This window comes from Talpa europaea, assembly GCF_964194135.1.
Source record: "Talpa europaea genome assembly, chromosome: 4".
Classification (NCBI taxonomy): domain Eukaryota; kingdom Metazoa; phylum Chordata; class Mammalia; order Eulipotyphla; family Talpidae; genus Talpa; species Talpa europaea.
This window is the reverse complement of record NC_140070.1, coordinates 120243511-120261614: the sequence shown is the minus strand read 5'-3', so window position 1 is coordinate 120261614 and position 18104 is coordinate 120243511. Positions and strand designations below refer to the sequence as shown.

The window sequence follows — 18104 nt, the reverse complement described above, 5'->3', positions numbered from 1 at the left end:
GCACTGGGTACAGACAGAAGCACGGGAGGGTGAGAGAATTCACCAGAGTCAGAGCAGGGAGCAGAGCAGGCAGAAGGACCGAAGTACACTGCTGAGGGGAGCAGCGGGCGGCAGGAGAGGTCTGCGCGCCATATGGGACCCTCCTCCGGTGGCCAGGGAGCAGCCGGGGATCGAACCAGCGCTGCGGAGGCTTCGGGCAGCTTCACAACCCAGCGCTCAACCGCTGTGCCACCGGGGAGACCCTCAAATTAGTTTTTATGTTTTATGGTTACATAGCTAGAAGTGGAGTTGCTGGATCATGTGATAGATCTGTTAATTATTTGAGGAAATGCCATACAGTTTTTTTCAGAGGCTGTACCAATGTACATTTCCACCAACACTGTATAAGGATTACTTATTCTTTACACTCTCACTAACACTTGTTTCTAGTCTTTTTTAAGATAGACCAGTCTCAGATGTGTGAGGGGACATCTCATTGTGGTTTTGATTTGCATTTCCATAATTGATGATGAGCACTTTTGCAGTAGCTGTCAGCTCTCTCTGTCTTCTGTGGCATTCTCCTCAACTTGTAATTCCCATTGCCTTTAAGAAGGAAAAAAATACATGTACTGATTTAAAAATAAAAATAACTTCATTGTATCAGTTTTATTGTAGCTCTTGGTTTTTGCTTTAAAGGTATTTATAACTTTATTGTAGAAAATTTGGAAAATAATAGCACAAGGAAGGAATAAAAATGTTGCCCATTTTTATGGGTTTTGGTTCCATGCCATTGATCGACTTACACAAGTGTATCTACAGAGTATGTATATTTATACTCTCTATAGAATATATATTTATGCATATAATATACATTATATGTTATATTATTTTATATCATATTTTATATATAGTCTATAGATACATATACATATATACTATATATGTGTACATCATTTTTTTGTTAGCAAAATCATGTGTATCCTTATGGCAGAATTAGGACCCTTTTCCCATTTTATTAAGTACTATTAATGACAGTATATTTTATAATGGTTGCATAGTATTTGATGATCCTTCAAAATTTTAAATATTCAAATTAAGAACTAAGTAAATATTTTTTAGTCAACAACTATCAAACTTACTAGAATTTTTGCATTTGTTCAGTATATCAGCACTATTATTATATTGCTATTAATGAAGTTTGGTATAGGTCTGCTGTTATTGGTTATAATTACATTTAATTATTAGGATTACTTTAATATCTTGTTTTTAGGTACGCAGACAGCACATGGAAAGATGCCTACATTTCTTGGTGGAGGAGCTTAAGGTTGTGGATTCTTTAGAAGCACGGAATCGAATCTTCTTTGTTTCAGCAAAGGAAGTTCTTAGCGCTAGAAAGCAGAAAGCACAGGGGATGCCAGAAGGTGGTATGTATTCATTATAGATTTTGAAATACAGGAGTAGGTTATAAAAACAGCATGCTAGAAGTCTTATCTTGCTATAACTAGATTTTAAAATCTTCACCTAAATATTACAGGTGGGGCACTTGCTGAAGGATTTCAGGCACGATTACAGGAGTTTCAGAATTTTGAACAAATATTTGAGGTAGGAATTTTGTGACTGTTTGGCTAATGAAAAGCCCTAGAATTTGTTGGAGAACGCTTGCTGTCTTCTGTTTTCTCTTTTTTTCCATTGTAATAATCTTTGCTGTTATTTAGTGTAGCTACTGAACAGCAAGTAAAACAAGGAAACTTTGAAGAAAATCTGCAAAATAAATGAGCCGTAAGAATTGAGATTAAAGATTGTAATTTCTTCCTCTTTTCCCTTATTTGTTTTAGTGAGAAACAATTTTCTGATCTTGCTAGTGTTGTGCAATGAGTGAAAATCTCTATGTTTAGTAATTTGGGGCAAGATTAAACATGATTATTGTTGGAAAAAATAATATGAAAATGAAAATCATCTTTACTACTTTTGTACCATATTATTTATAAACAGATAAATAGCACAGGTAATGTGATTTGACAAAACATTATTATACTTTGATACTGTATTATCACCTGTTAGTTCTCTACATTTTATCCCAGGTGTTTTGTTCTGGAAAAGAATGAATGAATATAAAAATAATTAAGATATAGGGCCTATACTTTAGTAATATGGTAGGAACTACTGAGGCATTTGAATTGCTAATGTTTGTGCAGCACAGGGGAGAGCGGATACTTTCACTTTTGTTTAGATACTTTATTCAGAGTTTAAACTCATCCTATGTTTAACTGGAAAGTCCTTGAATGTTAGTATAGTCAGTACAGCTCTGCTTTGATTTCATATCCTTTTCTTACCCATGAATGAACACAAAGACTTAAGAACTGAAAAAACTTCTATTTGTAATTACTCTTCCTATAAAGATGTGAATATTGAATGCACTTGGCCAAACGTTTTCAATTATTTGCTCAATACTCTCCATCTATAATTTGGTGAGAGAGAATAATCATTGAGTAGATGAAAATTAAATATTCTGAGAAAGAAATGTCTTTATCAGCTATCTCAGTGAGATCTTCCTACTTAGGCAAAGGCCTCTAGAATTTCAGCAGTTGTCCTCTTAAGCTAAACAATAGGATTCACAAAGTCCTGGTTATTCAGAGATTTCGTTCCATTTGTTTTTTGCCTTGTTGCTTTCACAAGAGAGTCGGTGCTCTCCGGACTCTTACAGTCATTTCATCCATGAGGAAAACATTGGGAATAGTGCTTATTGTACTCTTTCCCTTATATTTCCTTTCTTATTGACCTTTTTCTTTTTGTGCATAAATGTTTGTCATTGATTTCTTCTAAATCATGTACTATTCTGTTACATATTTACACCTTTTTTCATCTAGGTTTCTGGTATAGTTTTTACTTTCCCAGAATATCTCGAAGAGAGTAAGAGCTATGCTGTTAAGCACTGGTTCCCAAACCTGGCTAAGCATGAGAATTATGGGAGGTGATTTAGAGAACTGCAGATTCCTGACCTATACCAGATACTAATCCAATTGGGCTAGGATATATCTATGAATTTGTACATATTCAAAGTTCCCAAAGAGATTGCAGTAATCAGGCAGACTTCTAAACTGTTCTTTTTAAATGTTTTTACAAGAAATTTGGCTACACTTTTTTATTGTAAAAATTCACTTGGGAAATCTAAAAATTACATATGAGAAAAGCTTAATCATGATCATTCTAAAATGAGAATTAGAAATTATTTTAATTTACCTAGAGAAATAATGGCAGATAAGAAAAACATTTTGTCTGGTGACTAAAGCATTTCTTTGTGGTTACATTGGCAAATGTAAAGCTAAAGCTGAAAATTGTTACTTAAATCATTAGGTAATTATAGTTTGCTATAAATTGTTGAATTTCTGAGAATTTCTTTTAAAATCTTGTATATGCTTTTTCACTCATAAATTTACATACATGTGTATTCATTGCATCCACCACTTATGCATACACATATTGCATATTTATGTGTGTGTATTTTAACCCTAACTGGATTTGGCAATGGTATAACTGCTTTGTCCTAACCCTTTGCTAATATATCAGTTGATAAATAGCATGTTTGTAGTTTTATTTATTAAATTCTGTGTTAATCTTGGCATAACTTCCTACTGCTTTTTTGTTCTGTAAGATTATAGCTATGAATTTGTTTTTGAGTGTAGCTTTGGGCACATTCTATGGGTTTCAGATCCATTTTAGTTTTCATTGTTTACTTTCTTATACCGACACATGTATATGTTGTGTAAGTTATATATAAAATATGGTTATATTTTAACTATAGTTTGTGGTTTCCTATTAAATATAGGACTTGTTAAATTTAGATGTTTTGATTCTTTCTATCTAATTTTTGATTATTAATTTCTTGGACTGTTTGCATGATCACAGAATGGGTGTAGACGTTTTTTCTCTGTTTTTAGAATGCGCTTATTTTTGTATGTAGTCTTATTAGATGTTTATCATCTTTATTATAGTACAGTCTTTGCCATGGACTTCGTGAAATTTGCTTCGAAAGGAGCTAAATATTATGAACATTTAGAGGGCCAAGTTTAACAAGGGTTGGAAATTAAATCAGAATCAGGGTTAATTTGCCTACTATGCCTATTAGTATATTATGGTTTTCAACCTGTGTTTGGACAGATGTTTATCCTAAAGGCAGTTTAGAAATCTACATTTTTTTGCCCAACTATTTGATTATTATTCTTAATAATTATGTTTGCATGATGGCGAGAGGTACTAAATAATTCTCTAAAATGGCCAGTGAATTTGGTGTAAAAGAAATTCCTGCATCAACTGGTCAAAATTGAAAATTAACTGTGTTAGCTTATAATATTTTCTCAGTGATAAATGTTCTGAATATGATAATTGTTCTGTGGTTGTATAGGAAGTTAATTCTGTTCTTGGGAGACGTGTTAATATATTCAGTACTAAGGTTGTGGTGGATGCAATGATCTGTCAGATTGTTCATCAAGAAAAAAAAATGTGTGTGTATATGTATTTCAGAGTGAAGAAAAGGTTAACAAATGATGCCAAGTGTTAACATTTGATATCTTTACATGAAAGATACATCATATATTGATGTTTTTTCTTGCATTAACCGCTGTTTAAAATACTTCAGAATAGTAAGTTTGGAGTGAATAGCATGTTATTGGGTGTTTGAGGGCTTTTATTAAGAAGATTTGACAAGTTCAATTTATATTTTAATTACACATAAATATTTACAAATGTATAACTATATATGATTAATTATTAGTTGTCTTTAGATGTTTTTAGAAAAATCAGAAAACTGTCTAAATTTCTAATAAGTTTTAAGGCAACCTGCAGATACTCTGACAAGAAGGAATTTAAATTAGTTTGGTGTATAGTATTTTAAACTTCTTGGAAAATTAGAGTCCTTGATAAAATAAGGCTGGGAGTTGCGGCAAACTAAACATGTTCCCCATGGAGATTAATAAATATATTAGTGTATTAAGGACCCTGGGAAATAATTCAGTAAAGAAAATTTATTTAAATTAGCATTTCTCATAGTTATTTGAGAATGGAGTATTTCTTTTGCAGGTGCTTCTTGATAGCCTGCTGATCATTCGGTACATCATGTGGGATACTTTATAATTTCTTCTTTATTCTTCTATTTTTTTCTTTAACTTACTCATCTTTGTGTACTTTTTAATTCAGGACTAATTCTTATATTGCCTAATAACTTTTGGAGATCTTTTCTTTTCTGTCTAGTCTAGCTCTAATACTGTGCTGTCACCTCTAAGTTTGAAATCTTCATTGCTGATATCTAGATCTGCTTCATCGAGGAACATAGAATTTCTTTTAACCCTTTTTTTTCTTTTAAAATATTTTTATGCTTTTATTATTATATTATGTGGTTTATTTGACAATTTATTTAAAAATCAGGGTTTTGTAATTAAAAAAATAAGCAGCTTATACTTTGAAAATGGTCAGTATGGTGTAGCTATTGGTGGTTTTTGCTTGGGCATGTGCAGAACAGGGAATGCTAAACTAAACTTCAGGATTAGTAACATTGAATGATGGATAAATGAATTTAATTATGAGCAAAAATGAGAGTATGCAATGAAAGAAAATAATGGGCACTGAGTTAAGGCTTTATAAACCACTGACCAAATGAATTAATCTCCTGTACCCAGTAACTGAAGAAGTGAATCTGATTTGTTTTCTACATACCAAGCAAAATACTGAAGCAGGAGGCTAAAATGGCCAGAGATTAATTAAAAGTCCTCTTCACTTTCATGAAGTGAACAAATTATGATTTTAGGTGCATAAAGGCTAACTATAGGCTACAGATAGTATATTGAATGAATATGTAACATAGTAATGATTTCAGGATGGTAAATATAGTACTAGAGTATTAAATGAGTATCTTAAAACTTGGAAGTTGTTTTCTTTGACTAAGAATAGTAATTACTTGAGGAAGTGATAACTACAGCTACTACTATATGTTTAAAAAAGAGGTTCAAGAATATGAATTCATAGAAATATTGTAGACTTGAAGTATCGCTCTCATTTAAAAAAAATTATTGAAAATAGACACAGTCCCCTATAAAACATTTGTTGGTGATATTGCTCTGACTCGAATATACATTTCTTAATTATTCAAGACTAGATAAATTTTCTCTGTAAATACTTGGGTTTTTTTAAAAATGTTACATCATTACAAAATTTACTCTTCTATGAAGTATAAGTTAGTGGCCAGTTTTAATAATTTTGCATTAATGAAGAACTTAATGAAGAACCACAGACAATATTTTAGCTAACAGGTAGAATGCATATACACTGAAGTTGAAACAAAAATTTGTAAAGAATGTGTCCATTGTAATCCATGTATTTTCTTGTATTAATAAAAAAAAAACAAATATTAAACAGATTGATTATATACCTGTTAATGGGTTATAAACTACAACTAGCAAAAGGTGAAACAGATGAGATAGGACATCTTTAGGACCTATATGAACACACTATATAATCCAATGAAATCAATAATGTTGTCTTTGAAATAGCTGCAAATACTTTTCTCTAAATAATTTAAAATATTACATACATTGTTAGTTAACAATTTTCCAAATTGTTTAATTTATAGAAGTCCTTTAATAATCCTACGTGAAACATAGTCACCTATCTTTTTAGTAAGGTATAGAGTCCTCTCATGTTTATCTTAGGAACTTTGTTAGGTTATTTATTGCAAATATGAGGAAAAGCGAGGTGGAAAGAGAAGGGACTTAAATGCAATCCAAATAAAATCATTAATTCTAATGGGGAAACCTTTTTAAATATTGAATAGCACTCTTTATTTTTTAAAGTGTTACAGTCAAAAGACCATTGCACATTACTGTGTAAAATTACACAAAGATATGAACTTGCTGTTAAAACTCTTTTTCCTTTCAATCCTTGTAATTTTTTTAACCTTTGTAATTTTGTGTTTGTCAAGCATTTACTTTTTAATCTTTTATTTCTGTTTTGGTTAAAGTTATAAACAGCAAGTTTTTGTGTTTAAATTCCTAAATATTCAAATGGAATTACAGTAATGTGTTATGGCTTCGGCCCCTCGCAGGAGTGTATCTCGCAGTCAGCAGTGAAAACAAAGTTTGAACAGCACACTATCAGAGCTAAACAGATACTAGATACTGTGAAAAACATAATGGATTCAGTAAACGTGACAGCAGCAGAGAAAAGGTATGAATTCATTTTATTTCAAAAAAAATTATTTTTTTGTGTGTCAGTATGAATTCCTTAGTCTGAGGTTTTGAAATGTTACATTATAAATACTTTTCACACTAAAATTATGTGGGTTTAGCTGATGGCTGTTTGCATGTTTGTAATGAATATTCTACAACCCCAGCACATCATTTCAGTCCCTGGATCCTCAACATGAGTTGTGATTTTAAGATATTTAGTGATTTTAAAAAACATTCAAAGCAGTGAAAGAACCATTTGTTTAAGAAGAATTTTTAGAAATCCAAAATAGGTGACTCTCCTTTTTTAAATTTAACTGATGACCCATTCTTTCATATATTTATGCATTGATTTCTTGAAATCACTTTTTTATGCCAGTTGTGCTTTATTATTGACTGGTATGAAGGTGAAACTGCCTGCCAACCAGAATGTCACTGTGGTAAGGACTACCCTTTATGTTATAATGCACTGCACTATTTTATTCCATTTATTACCTGATAGGGATGAAAATGGATACATGAAAATGCCAACACTATTAATTAAAAGTGTTCCTACAAACTTTGTACACTTCAAATATAGATCAGGATGTTATCAGATGTGACACATGTAATGATGTTAAACTTCAATTGAACCTTTTAGTATGCTTAAGTCAATTGGAAGGAAAGATATGAAGTGTCAAAGATTAAGTCCAAGATAACAGAAAACTGGGAATTTTAAATGTATTTGATCTTGTTGAAAACAAAACTCCCCTGATAGCTAAGTCTGTTTCCTGATTTTGACACATTTATGGGAATACATTATGTATAAAAATGAAGAATGTCTAACATACAAAACACAAAAGTGAGAATACAGGGTGTGATCTCAGGTCTGGTAAACTATTTTTGTAGAGTGAAAATATGTTGTCATTTTTATCCCTTCTACTTCAGTTGCTTTACTGTAGTAGTCAAAGTGATTATTTGGTCCACCAGATTTACCTAACAATATTAATTTTTAAAATACAAGATATTGAAGTAATTATGGCACAAAGTGACTTGAAGATGTTGTAGTTGTGACTTGGGTTATAACTAAAAATGATCTTGACAGCTTCTCAGGTCTTTGTTTTCCTGTATCACACAGGAATTGACAGATTTTTATAAAGCCAGATAGTAAATATTCTAGACTGTATGGACCATACTTTCTCCTTTGCAGTTTTAGCAAAAAATAGCCATACAGATAATGGTTTTGAATGAGCACAACTATATATTCCAAAATTTTAACAAAACTAGCAACTGGCTGGATTTGCTTATAGGATGCCATTTATTGACCCATGTTTATTAGAGTCAGTATTGAGTTTTTGATTATTCATATCTATGAAGTATTTGGAGTTAGAGACTGAATCCTTTGCTGGATTTTTATCTGTTGTGATAGTTACATGTGTGTCATGTGAACAGAGAGACAAAGTTTATAATTAATCATTTGTGAAATACTTGAATCCTTCTAGATGTAATAATGAGATTTTTTCTTCTTGCATCATGCTGACATATGTGAGTGTCCCTACTTAATTGCTCTGGGACTTAATATACCCTGATTATTAATTACTCTTCATACTGTAATAGGGTTTATTCAATGGAAGAGAGGGAAGACCAAATTGATAGACTGGACTTTATCCAAAACCAGATGAATCTTTTAACATTGGATGTTAAGAAAAAAATCAGGGCTGTTACAGAGGAGGTGGCAAACAAGGTGGGTAACATTATGTAATGTTTTATATGACTAAAATATCTGGGAAAGGGAATATTTTTGATAATCTAAAAATGCTATTTGTTACCTTAATTTTTTCCCCTCTGTTGAGGTAACATTTGTTTACAGCATGTCCTTTTTACCTTAAAAGAATACATTTTTTCAATTTGATCTTTGAGTAGTCAATTATCTTATTTAATTTTTTTCATACTAATTTTCAGGTTTCATGTGCAATGACAGATGAAATTTGTCGACTCTCTGTTTTGGTTGATGAATTTTGTTCTGAGTTTCATCCTACTCCAAGTGTATTAAAAGTATATAAAAATGTAAGTTAAAAAAAGTTAAGTTATTCATGCAATTCCTTGCCTTATTCTCTATTTTTGTTTATGGTGTGACCATTTTAGTTTATGCATGGAAATCAGTAAATAATTATTACATCTCTGCACTCCTAAAATGTTAACTGTCCTGTATAAAAGTACACATAAAAGTTACACCTTAGAATAAGATCTTTTAGCATTTACTACATTGAAAAATTTTTTATAAAATCTGCACATAGGGGCCTCCCTGGTGGCGCAGCGGTTGAGCGCTGGGTTGCGAAGCTGCCTGCAGCCTCTGCAGTGCCCGTTCTATCCCCGGCTGCTCCCCGGCCACTGGGGGAGGGTCCCACATGGCACACGGACCTCTCCTGCCGCCCGCTGCTCCCCTCAGCAGTGTACTTCGGTCCTTCTGCCTGTTCTGCTCCCTGCTCTGGCTCTGGTGATTTCTCTCACCCTCCCGTGCTTCTGACTGTACCCAGTGCTTGTATAAATAAATAAATCTATTAAAATAAATAAATAAAATAAAATCTGCATATATTCTAGAGACAAGGTAATGTGGTCATTTACCATTGTTAACAGGAATTAAATAAGCATATAGAAGATGGCATGGGAAGAAATTTGGCAGATCGGTGCAGCAATGAAGTCAACGCTTCAATGCTTCAATCCCAGCAAGAAATTATTGGTAATCCTCTACAACTTCATGTATAATTTTTTCTTTGTTACTAAAGGATTTGTTTTCCTTTAGGGATTTTATTATAAAATGTAAAATATTATGTATTGTTTCTTAAAAGTCACATTTTGTTATTTCTAGAAAATTTGAAGCCATTACTTCCAGTTGGTATTCAGAATAAACTACATACACTGATCCCTTGCAAAAAATTTGATCTCAGCTATGATCTAAATTGCCACAAGCTATGCTCAGATTTTCAAGAGGATATTGTATTTCGCTTTTCCCTGGGCTGGTCTTCCCTTGTTCATCGTTTTTTGGGCCCTACAAATGCTCAGAGGGTGCTTCTAGGATTATCAGAGCCTATCTTTCAGGTATGGGATTCTCCTTTCTTTGTTTATATGATTTTCTCTAAATAGAAGTAGTTATATCAAATTTTTATATTTATGAGATAATGTCTACCACATGGAATTAGGTATGCTATGTATAAGGGAAAGCATTTCCAAAGTTTTCATTCAGTGCTGTTGTAGGTGACTCTGCATTCATTTTTTAAACCTTTTTTTAATTAAAGGTTTTTATTTTCAAAAATACTCCACATTAATTGGAATAAATACAAACATTAAGGAAGTTTTCTTTGGTGAATTTTATTTTAGTTTCTTTTTATTAACATTGGTTTGCAACACTGTATAAGATTCAAAGCTGTAGGATCACACCCTTCAGGTCTATATTAACCATACCACATCCATCACCAAGGCACTCATAATTGGTCCCCCTCCACCATGATTGTACCCTTCTTTACCCTGTGGTCTCCCTCTTCACCCTCATGCTCTGATAACCTCAAATCTATAGTCAGATTCTATAGTTTGTTCACTGGTTTAATAAAGTTTTTTTGAATTTTTCACTTCGAAAGTTTCTCAAAAAAGTTACGGAGTTGTCATATCATCACAATGGATAGAACCTTTCTGTCACCAGAGAATACCCTTGTGTCTATTTAGTCAATCATCATTACCACCTCGCCCTACTGTTAGTTAGCTTTCTGAAACTTATCAGTTTACTCTTTCTGGACATTACTTATAAATGGAATTACACAAAATGTGGTCTTTTGTAACTGATTTTTCACTTAATATTTTCAAGGACTATCATCACAGTAATATGATATATATGATATATGATATATATATGGATGAACATTTGAATTGTTTATACTTTTTTTTAAGATTTATTATTTATTTATTTATTTTTATTTATACAATAGCTGGGGTATAGGCCAGAGGCGTGGGAGGGTGAGAGGATTCACCAGAGACAGAATGGGGAGCAGAACAGGCAGACAGACCGAAGGCACTGCTGAGGGGAGCAGTGGGCGCTACAGGAGAGGTCTGTCGCGTAATGTGGGAATCTCCCTGGCCAGCTGGCAATCAAACCCGCACTGCAGAGGCTGCAGACAGCTTCACAACCTGCTGCGCCACTGGGGAGGCCCTGAATTGTTTATACTTTTGACTGTTGTAAATAATGATGCTATGAGCAATCATGTTTTTACGTAGACATATGTTTTCGTTTTCTTTCATATATACCTAGAACAGAAATTATAGCTATACCATTTTATATTCTCACTACCAGTATATGTTAAGGTTCTGTTTGTGAACATTCTCACCAAGACTTGTTATTATCTGTCTTTTTTATTCTAGTGAGTAGGAAGTAGTCTTATTGTAGTTTTGATTTGTATTTTCTAATGACTAATGATTTTGAACATCTTTTCATGTGATTGTTAGCCATTCATGTATCCTCTTTTGTGAAATGTCTACTCAAATCATTTCTCCACTTTTTATTGGGTTATTTCACTTGTTACTGACTTGTAAAAAGTTCTTTATGTATTCTAGATAAAAGTCCTTTGCCAGGTATGATTTCCAAGTATGTTTTCTAGTCTGTGCCATGTCTTAATTTTCTTATGGTGTAACTTGAAGTATAAAATACAGTTTTTATTTTGCAGTACAATATTTTTTAAAAGGTTGTAATTTTGGTGTGAGAATTTTTAATTCCTTTTAAGAGTGAGGGGCTCATATTAGAGGTAGACTAATTACATATTATGAGAAACTCATTCTTTCTGACATCATTGGTCTATGTCATAGAAAATAACTTTCAGACCATTTTAGTTCAAATATTTATAGTAAACTCATTTATTGGAGTCATTCTTTTCATAGGTTTACTATTATAATTCTAAAAGAACTCTGTAGTGTTTTATAAATATAACTTTTTCATTTGTAATTATTGTAATTTTTTCCCTCAACTCCCACCTTATCAGCTCCCTAGATCTTTAGCCTCTACTCCCACTGCTCCTACTAATCCAGCAACACCAGATAATGCATCACAGGAAGAACTCATGGTTACCTTAATAACAGGATTAGCTTCTCTTACATCTAGAACTTCTATGGGCGTCATCGTTATTGGAGGAGTGGTAAGAAAAACACTTTATTATATCATTAAAATTTTTGCAAAGCTATATGATAAATCACAAAAAAGGTATATTTACTTCCTTTGCCAGGGTCTACAAATACGACCTGAAAAATTGTAGGTTAAAAGTAGTAAATTAAGAAGAGTATAATTGAAATAATTGACATATAACATTGTATTGATTTTATGTGTACAAAATAATGATTACCACAGTATAAATTTTTAAAATATATTTTTATCTTTAGAAACACCATCTTGTAGATGGTCCGAAAAACAATACTTCCTATTTTCACATCATGGTACACAGTGTTTGTGTATGGAGAAACAGAAAGATGCAAACCCTTTGTCTAGTGTCCTCTGAGCAGTACATGGTGGTTTTAAAGTATTATTTTTAGTAGTTCTTCTTATAGGTTAAAAAAATCTTCCCATCATTAACAGCATAAATTTACTTGTTTAGTTTTTGAAACCTCTGACCTAAAATAATTAACTCCCCCTTTGAGATACATTGAATCAACTTATCAAATGCCTAACACATAAGTTTTAGTTGTTTCCCAAGGCTGTTTTTCTTTCTCAAAGTAAAAGCTGTGACTTTGTATTACAGATTTGGAAAGCTATAGGCTGGAAACTTATATCTATTTCATTAAGTATGTATGGCGCTTTGTATCTTTATGAGAGGCTGACCTGGACCACTCGTGCCAAAGAGAGAGCCTTTAAACAGCAGTTTGTCAACTATGCAACTGAAAAGCTGCAGATGATTGTTAGTTTTACAAGTGCAAACTGTAGCCATCAAGTACAACAGTAAGTTGAAAGATTCATCTTTGGTTTTATAAAGCTTTGTTGAAGTAGGATATATATGCAGAACATGCACAGATAGAGTACAGCTCAAAGATGGTCACAATGTAAACACGTTTTATAATCTCTTAAGGTGGAAAACTACTTAACATGTGGGCTCATTTATAAAATGGGTCTAAATGAGTGATGGTAGACATAGTTTATTTTTGCTGTCACAGCCCAAATTTATAATTGTAAAGGTATAATTTTTTAGAGTTCAAGACAAATACAATAAATACCTGGGTCCACTGAGTTTCTTCTTTTATGTATCCTAAATCTTGCTTTGAAAGAAACCATATAAAATCATGTGTTATCAACCCATGGTGTTCTGTATTTGAATGCATCTGAGAGCTGAATTCAAAGTTTTCTGAGCTAAAGATGATTGTAGTTTAGCAGGAGTAATATTTACATAATTTGACAAAAGTGATAATTACTATAAAAGTTCATAATATGAAATCCTAAAACCTTAAATTATGAAGGATAGTGAATCAATAAAGGTTTCCTAGAGAAGAGGTGGCATATGAGATTTGGGTGCATAGTACAATAGGAAGATCTTTGCAGAGTAAACGGTCCTAATCAAAGGCAAGAGAGTAGAGGGGGAAAGGAATGTATTTGAAAGAAGAAAATTTCATGTGGTCATGTGTTATATATAAAGGGGGTACATTTGAGTGTAAACTGAATACTAGGACAGTAGTTTAGCTAATACAGAATCCTGGTAGTGATATTAACATTTAGCTCTAGAACAAATAATTTTGCAGTGATGTGATTTACACTGAGGATAAGAATTGCAGGGAGATGAAACTTTCAGACACAGAGGAAAGCCTATACTAATACAGTTAGAGCTGTGGAAAATGCAAACAAGGAGTACACATATTTGACACCACTGAATTAGTTCATTCATCAATTCACCAAATATTGAACTCTATTTTATATAATAGACTTAATGTTAATTATATTAAGGAAGATCTTTTTCTTTAATGGAAATCTAGATTCACAGAAGAAATCAACTGAGGCTTGCATATGTAAAAATGGAAAGAATGTAGCTTTCTATTCATTTGGTCATCAAACATTTATTAATACCTACCACATGACTATAACTATGCTAGGGGTTAAGGGAAATAAAAAGTTAAAGATAAATGATCCTTTTATGTTTTTTTTTTTAAGATTTTTTTTTTTTTTTTTACTTATTTGTGTATACAAGAACTGCGGTGTAGGGCAGAGGTGTGGAAGGTAGGGGATAAGAGGACTCAACAGAGAGAGTGGGGAGCAGAACAAGCAGATCTACTGAAATACACTGTTGAGGGGAGCAGCAGGCGAGACAGAAAAAGTCTGGTGCGCCATGTGGGCTTCCTCCCTGCCCAGGGATCAAACTCAGGCCACAGTGGCTGCCTATAGCTTGATAGCACCGAGACTTTAACCCCTGTGCCACCAGAGAGGCCCTTGATCCTATTTCTTAAAGAACTTTATACTCTCATGGAGGCACCCACAAATAATTACTCAGTAAGGTAATACTAGATAAATGCTAATTTACTAAAATTACAATAATGAAACACTGGTGATGTGGAAAGAGAATAGAGAGGGAAAAAACTATGGGGAAGATGAAGCTGCACAGGAAAACAGTTGCAGAGGAAAAATGAGTAAGTCAATCATTCCAGAGGTGCACACATACTAGGCATACTCCCACTTGCAAAAATGTAAAGATAGTATTTGTCAAAGCTAATGTTTTAACTAGTTAAATATAACCATTTGATTCTAGAAACATCATTAGATTTTGCTGTGCTTTAATTATTTTTGCCTTTGTCACTAAAGTTTATGAGATTTTCTTTCCTCTTCTCAGTAATTTAATTTTATAGGGCAGGGGGATAAGAATAAGGTCTTTTGCACTTATGAAGGAATATACCTGTCTCTTGCCATTTCATAGCTTATTCATATTCACAGCTGTACAGCAGAGGTAATACTGTCTTGAGGCCAAATGATATTAAGCCTACAGTCGTATTAATTTTACAGTTGCTGTATCCACTCTTTTTAGTAGTGTTCTTAAACCTTAGGTGTTAAGGTATGTTTTAAATTTATATCCTTCTAATATAACCTTTCAAGTGAAAGTTTACTTATTTTAAAAGACATTTATGACTGCTAATAAGATTGTTTAATATTTTAAGGGAAATGGCAACCACTTTTGCTCGTTTGTGCCAACAAGTTGATATCACACAAAGACATCTGGAAGAAGAAATTGCTAGATTATCCAAAGAAATAGATCAGTTGGAGAAAATACAAAATAATTCAAAGCTCTTAAGGTATTTGAACTTTTCTTCTCAATAACATTAACATTTATTAGTCTCATTACCAAAAGAGAATTATGTAAAATCACTAATGAATTTGTTTTAAAACTTTTAGCTTTCTGTGTTGGCTAAAATTAAAACTTTTCATTTATAATTCACATATTTTGTAATTTCAATAAAAGCTAAGTTCAAAAAGAAAAGAATCTGAATTAAAAAGCATTTTGTAGGTCTAAACTTAAAACTCTGTTAAGTTTATTAGTCCCTTTTCAGAGCTGAAGTATGAGTTTTTAATCTTGTATTTCCAAGCCCTGTGACTTCTGTTTTCATTGTGGACTATTAGATATTAAGTTTGAAGCAACAAAAGTAAACAGATTCTAATACAGCGTGGAATTCTGGCTTAATATGATTTATCATAGAATCTTTGAGGTCTTAAATAAATTTTACTTTTGGGGACATGACCAGAACTGTCACCATGAGGTCTATACTCATTGACAATTCTTAGCTTTGAGCTTTATTACTCACTGTCACCCAGTCTGTGGTAATCATTAAGCATCATTTAATCCTTGCTGCTACTTAAAGGGCAAACACTGCATACAATTGCTATAAGAGCAGTCTGCAAATTGAAGAGGCTGTCCTTGTAACCTGAAACTTGGGATGTATATTTATAGCATGTATATTTATAATATCTATCCATGCTGTCCTAATCTGATCAGTAGTCACATTTTCTTTCTACCTCAGTTTCAGTATCTCTGGAAAAGATGACTGTTACTTAGATCCCGCATTATCTCCTCACACACTCAAACACAACCAAGTGAATTTCATGTATTCCTTTCTCCTATTTTAAGTTAGATCATCTCAAAGACACCTTTCAAATTTTGTGAAAGTATATCTAGTAGAATTTTTTTTAAGATTTTATTTATTTATGCATACAAGAACTGGAGTATAGGCCATAGGTGCAGGGGGTGTGAGGATTCACCAGAGTCAGAGTGGGGAACAGAATAGGCAGACTGATTGAAATACACTGCTGAGGGGAGCAGCAGGCGAGATAAGAGAGTTCTGCTGCACCATGTGGGTAGCCTCCCTGGTCTGGGAGTGAACTCGTGCTGCAGTGGCTGGCGATAGGTTGATAGGAGACTTAATCCCTTGCACCACCAGGGAGGCCCCAAGTAGACTTGATTTGTAACCTGGGTATGTTTCAAAGAAAAAATTGGGTGGGGCAGGGGAACAAGGGAGTGTTTTTTCATATTTTTGTATTTTGATGTTTTCCATTGTTTTTAAATATTTTCATCTTTTTTATCATAAAGCACAAATGATAAAGTATATTAGCACTTATTATATAGGTAGTCCTTTGACTTTGGCAGGACAGTCTTGAGTAAGTATGAATATTCTTGTACTGCAAATTAACCTTTTGCAGGATTTTCTAGCCAAAGTTTAAAATAAATTCCATATTTGAAACCTCCATTGTTGCTAAATTAGACTTAGCCATTTAACTTAATGCTTCAGGATTATTGCCTGAATACACAGTGGAGTTCATATGTGAATTTTAACTTATATGACCCCAACCATATGTTTTCGGCAATAGAACGAGAGGGGTGTGGGAGAGATAGGGAAGAGTATAGGTGACAACAAATCTGTGTTCCTCGTCAGTTTTACTTCCACTTTAATTCTCACTATGGCTATTTGGCTGCATCATGTATATGGTTCTAATATTTTAGAAAAAGTATATTTGGTACACTGTGGTCCTTTGACATCTGCTAGCCACATAATACCTGTACATAAAATCCTGTACTTTATGCTTAACATAAAGGGAATTTAAAAGACCATTAGGACTACATGACTTAGGATATAAATTCTGTGTTCAGTGGTGTGACTCCACTGTTACAGAGCTTCTTATTAAAGTTTGTATACCTTTTTTTAAGGCCTTAAACACTGAAGACTGTTTACTGCAAAGTTAACATACAATATAAAGGGTTGATAATAGTTGAACCTTAGTCAGATAAATGAGGCAGCAGCTTATTAGTGATTTTTTTTTCATTTCTTTCATTGACCTTTGTGATAATTAGAATGGTGTTTATTTTTTTTTTCAAATTAGAAAGAAAGCTGTTCAACTTGAAAACGAACTGGAGAATTTTGCTAAGCAGTTTCTACATTCAAGCAGTGCAGAAGAATCTTAACAATAGAGGAAATTGCTTTGGTAGTCATCATAGGAGAAAATGGAACTCAGAAGATTGGGAGAGTTATTTTTATGAAATGAATTTATGAATTATACTAACTGTACCTAAATAGCAAATCCTTGTGTAGATTCTGGTAATGATCTGTATCTCAGGGTGTTTGCATTTTTGAAGTGTGTTATGATGTCTGTTTAGTTCTAATTTGGGGGAGAGAAAAGGCTAAATCATTTGCTATATTAAAATAATGAATTAGTTAAAAGCAACAGAACCAACTATAAGACTGACCCCTGAGGGGTGGGGCCTAGCTCTTAATTAGGGCTCTCTTTGTTTTTGATTCTAAAAAACTCTGCTTCCTGGCATCCAGGAGTTAGAGAATGTTCCTTTCATCTTTCTCAAAACTAATTTTTGATGCCTACTTTAATGGGAATAGTCACTTTTTTGTTTTGTTTTATAAACTGCATTGCTCTTAAACCAAGGA

The 18104-nt window shown here is 32.9% G+C and overlaps 1 protein-coding gene across 1 annotated transcript in view; it reads left to right on the top strand.

Annotated features, from left to right (window-relative positions):
* The window catches only part of MFN1 (mitofusin 1), a gene marked incomplete at its 5' end in the record, with an annotated part of 28715 nt that extends 10999 nt beyond the window's left edge, over nt 1-17716 (top strand). Inside the window, 11 exons of the mRNA XM_084232052.1 lie at nt 1250-1403; nt 1514-1581; nt 7073-7194; nt 8790-8916; nt 9135-9239; nt 9810-9912; nt 10042-10271; nt 12197-12349; nt 12947-13143; nt 15336-15470; nt 17548-17716. Of these exons, the coding sequence (XP_084088178.1) occupies nt 1250-1403; nt 1514-1581; nt 7073-7194; nt 8790-8916; nt 9135-9239; nt 9810-9912; nt 10042-10271; nt 12197-12349; nt 12947-13143; nt 15336-15470; nt 17548-17629 (1476 nt within the window). The 3' untranslated portion in view covers nt 17630-17716. The remainder of the gene's footprint in view (nt 1-1249; nt 1404-1513; nt 1582-7072; nt 7195-8789; nt 8917-9134; nt 9240-9809; nt 9913-10041; nt 10272-12196; nt 12350-12946; nt 13144-15335; nt 15471-17547) is intronic.
* Between the last annotated feature and the right edge of the window lie 388 nt (nt 17717-18104).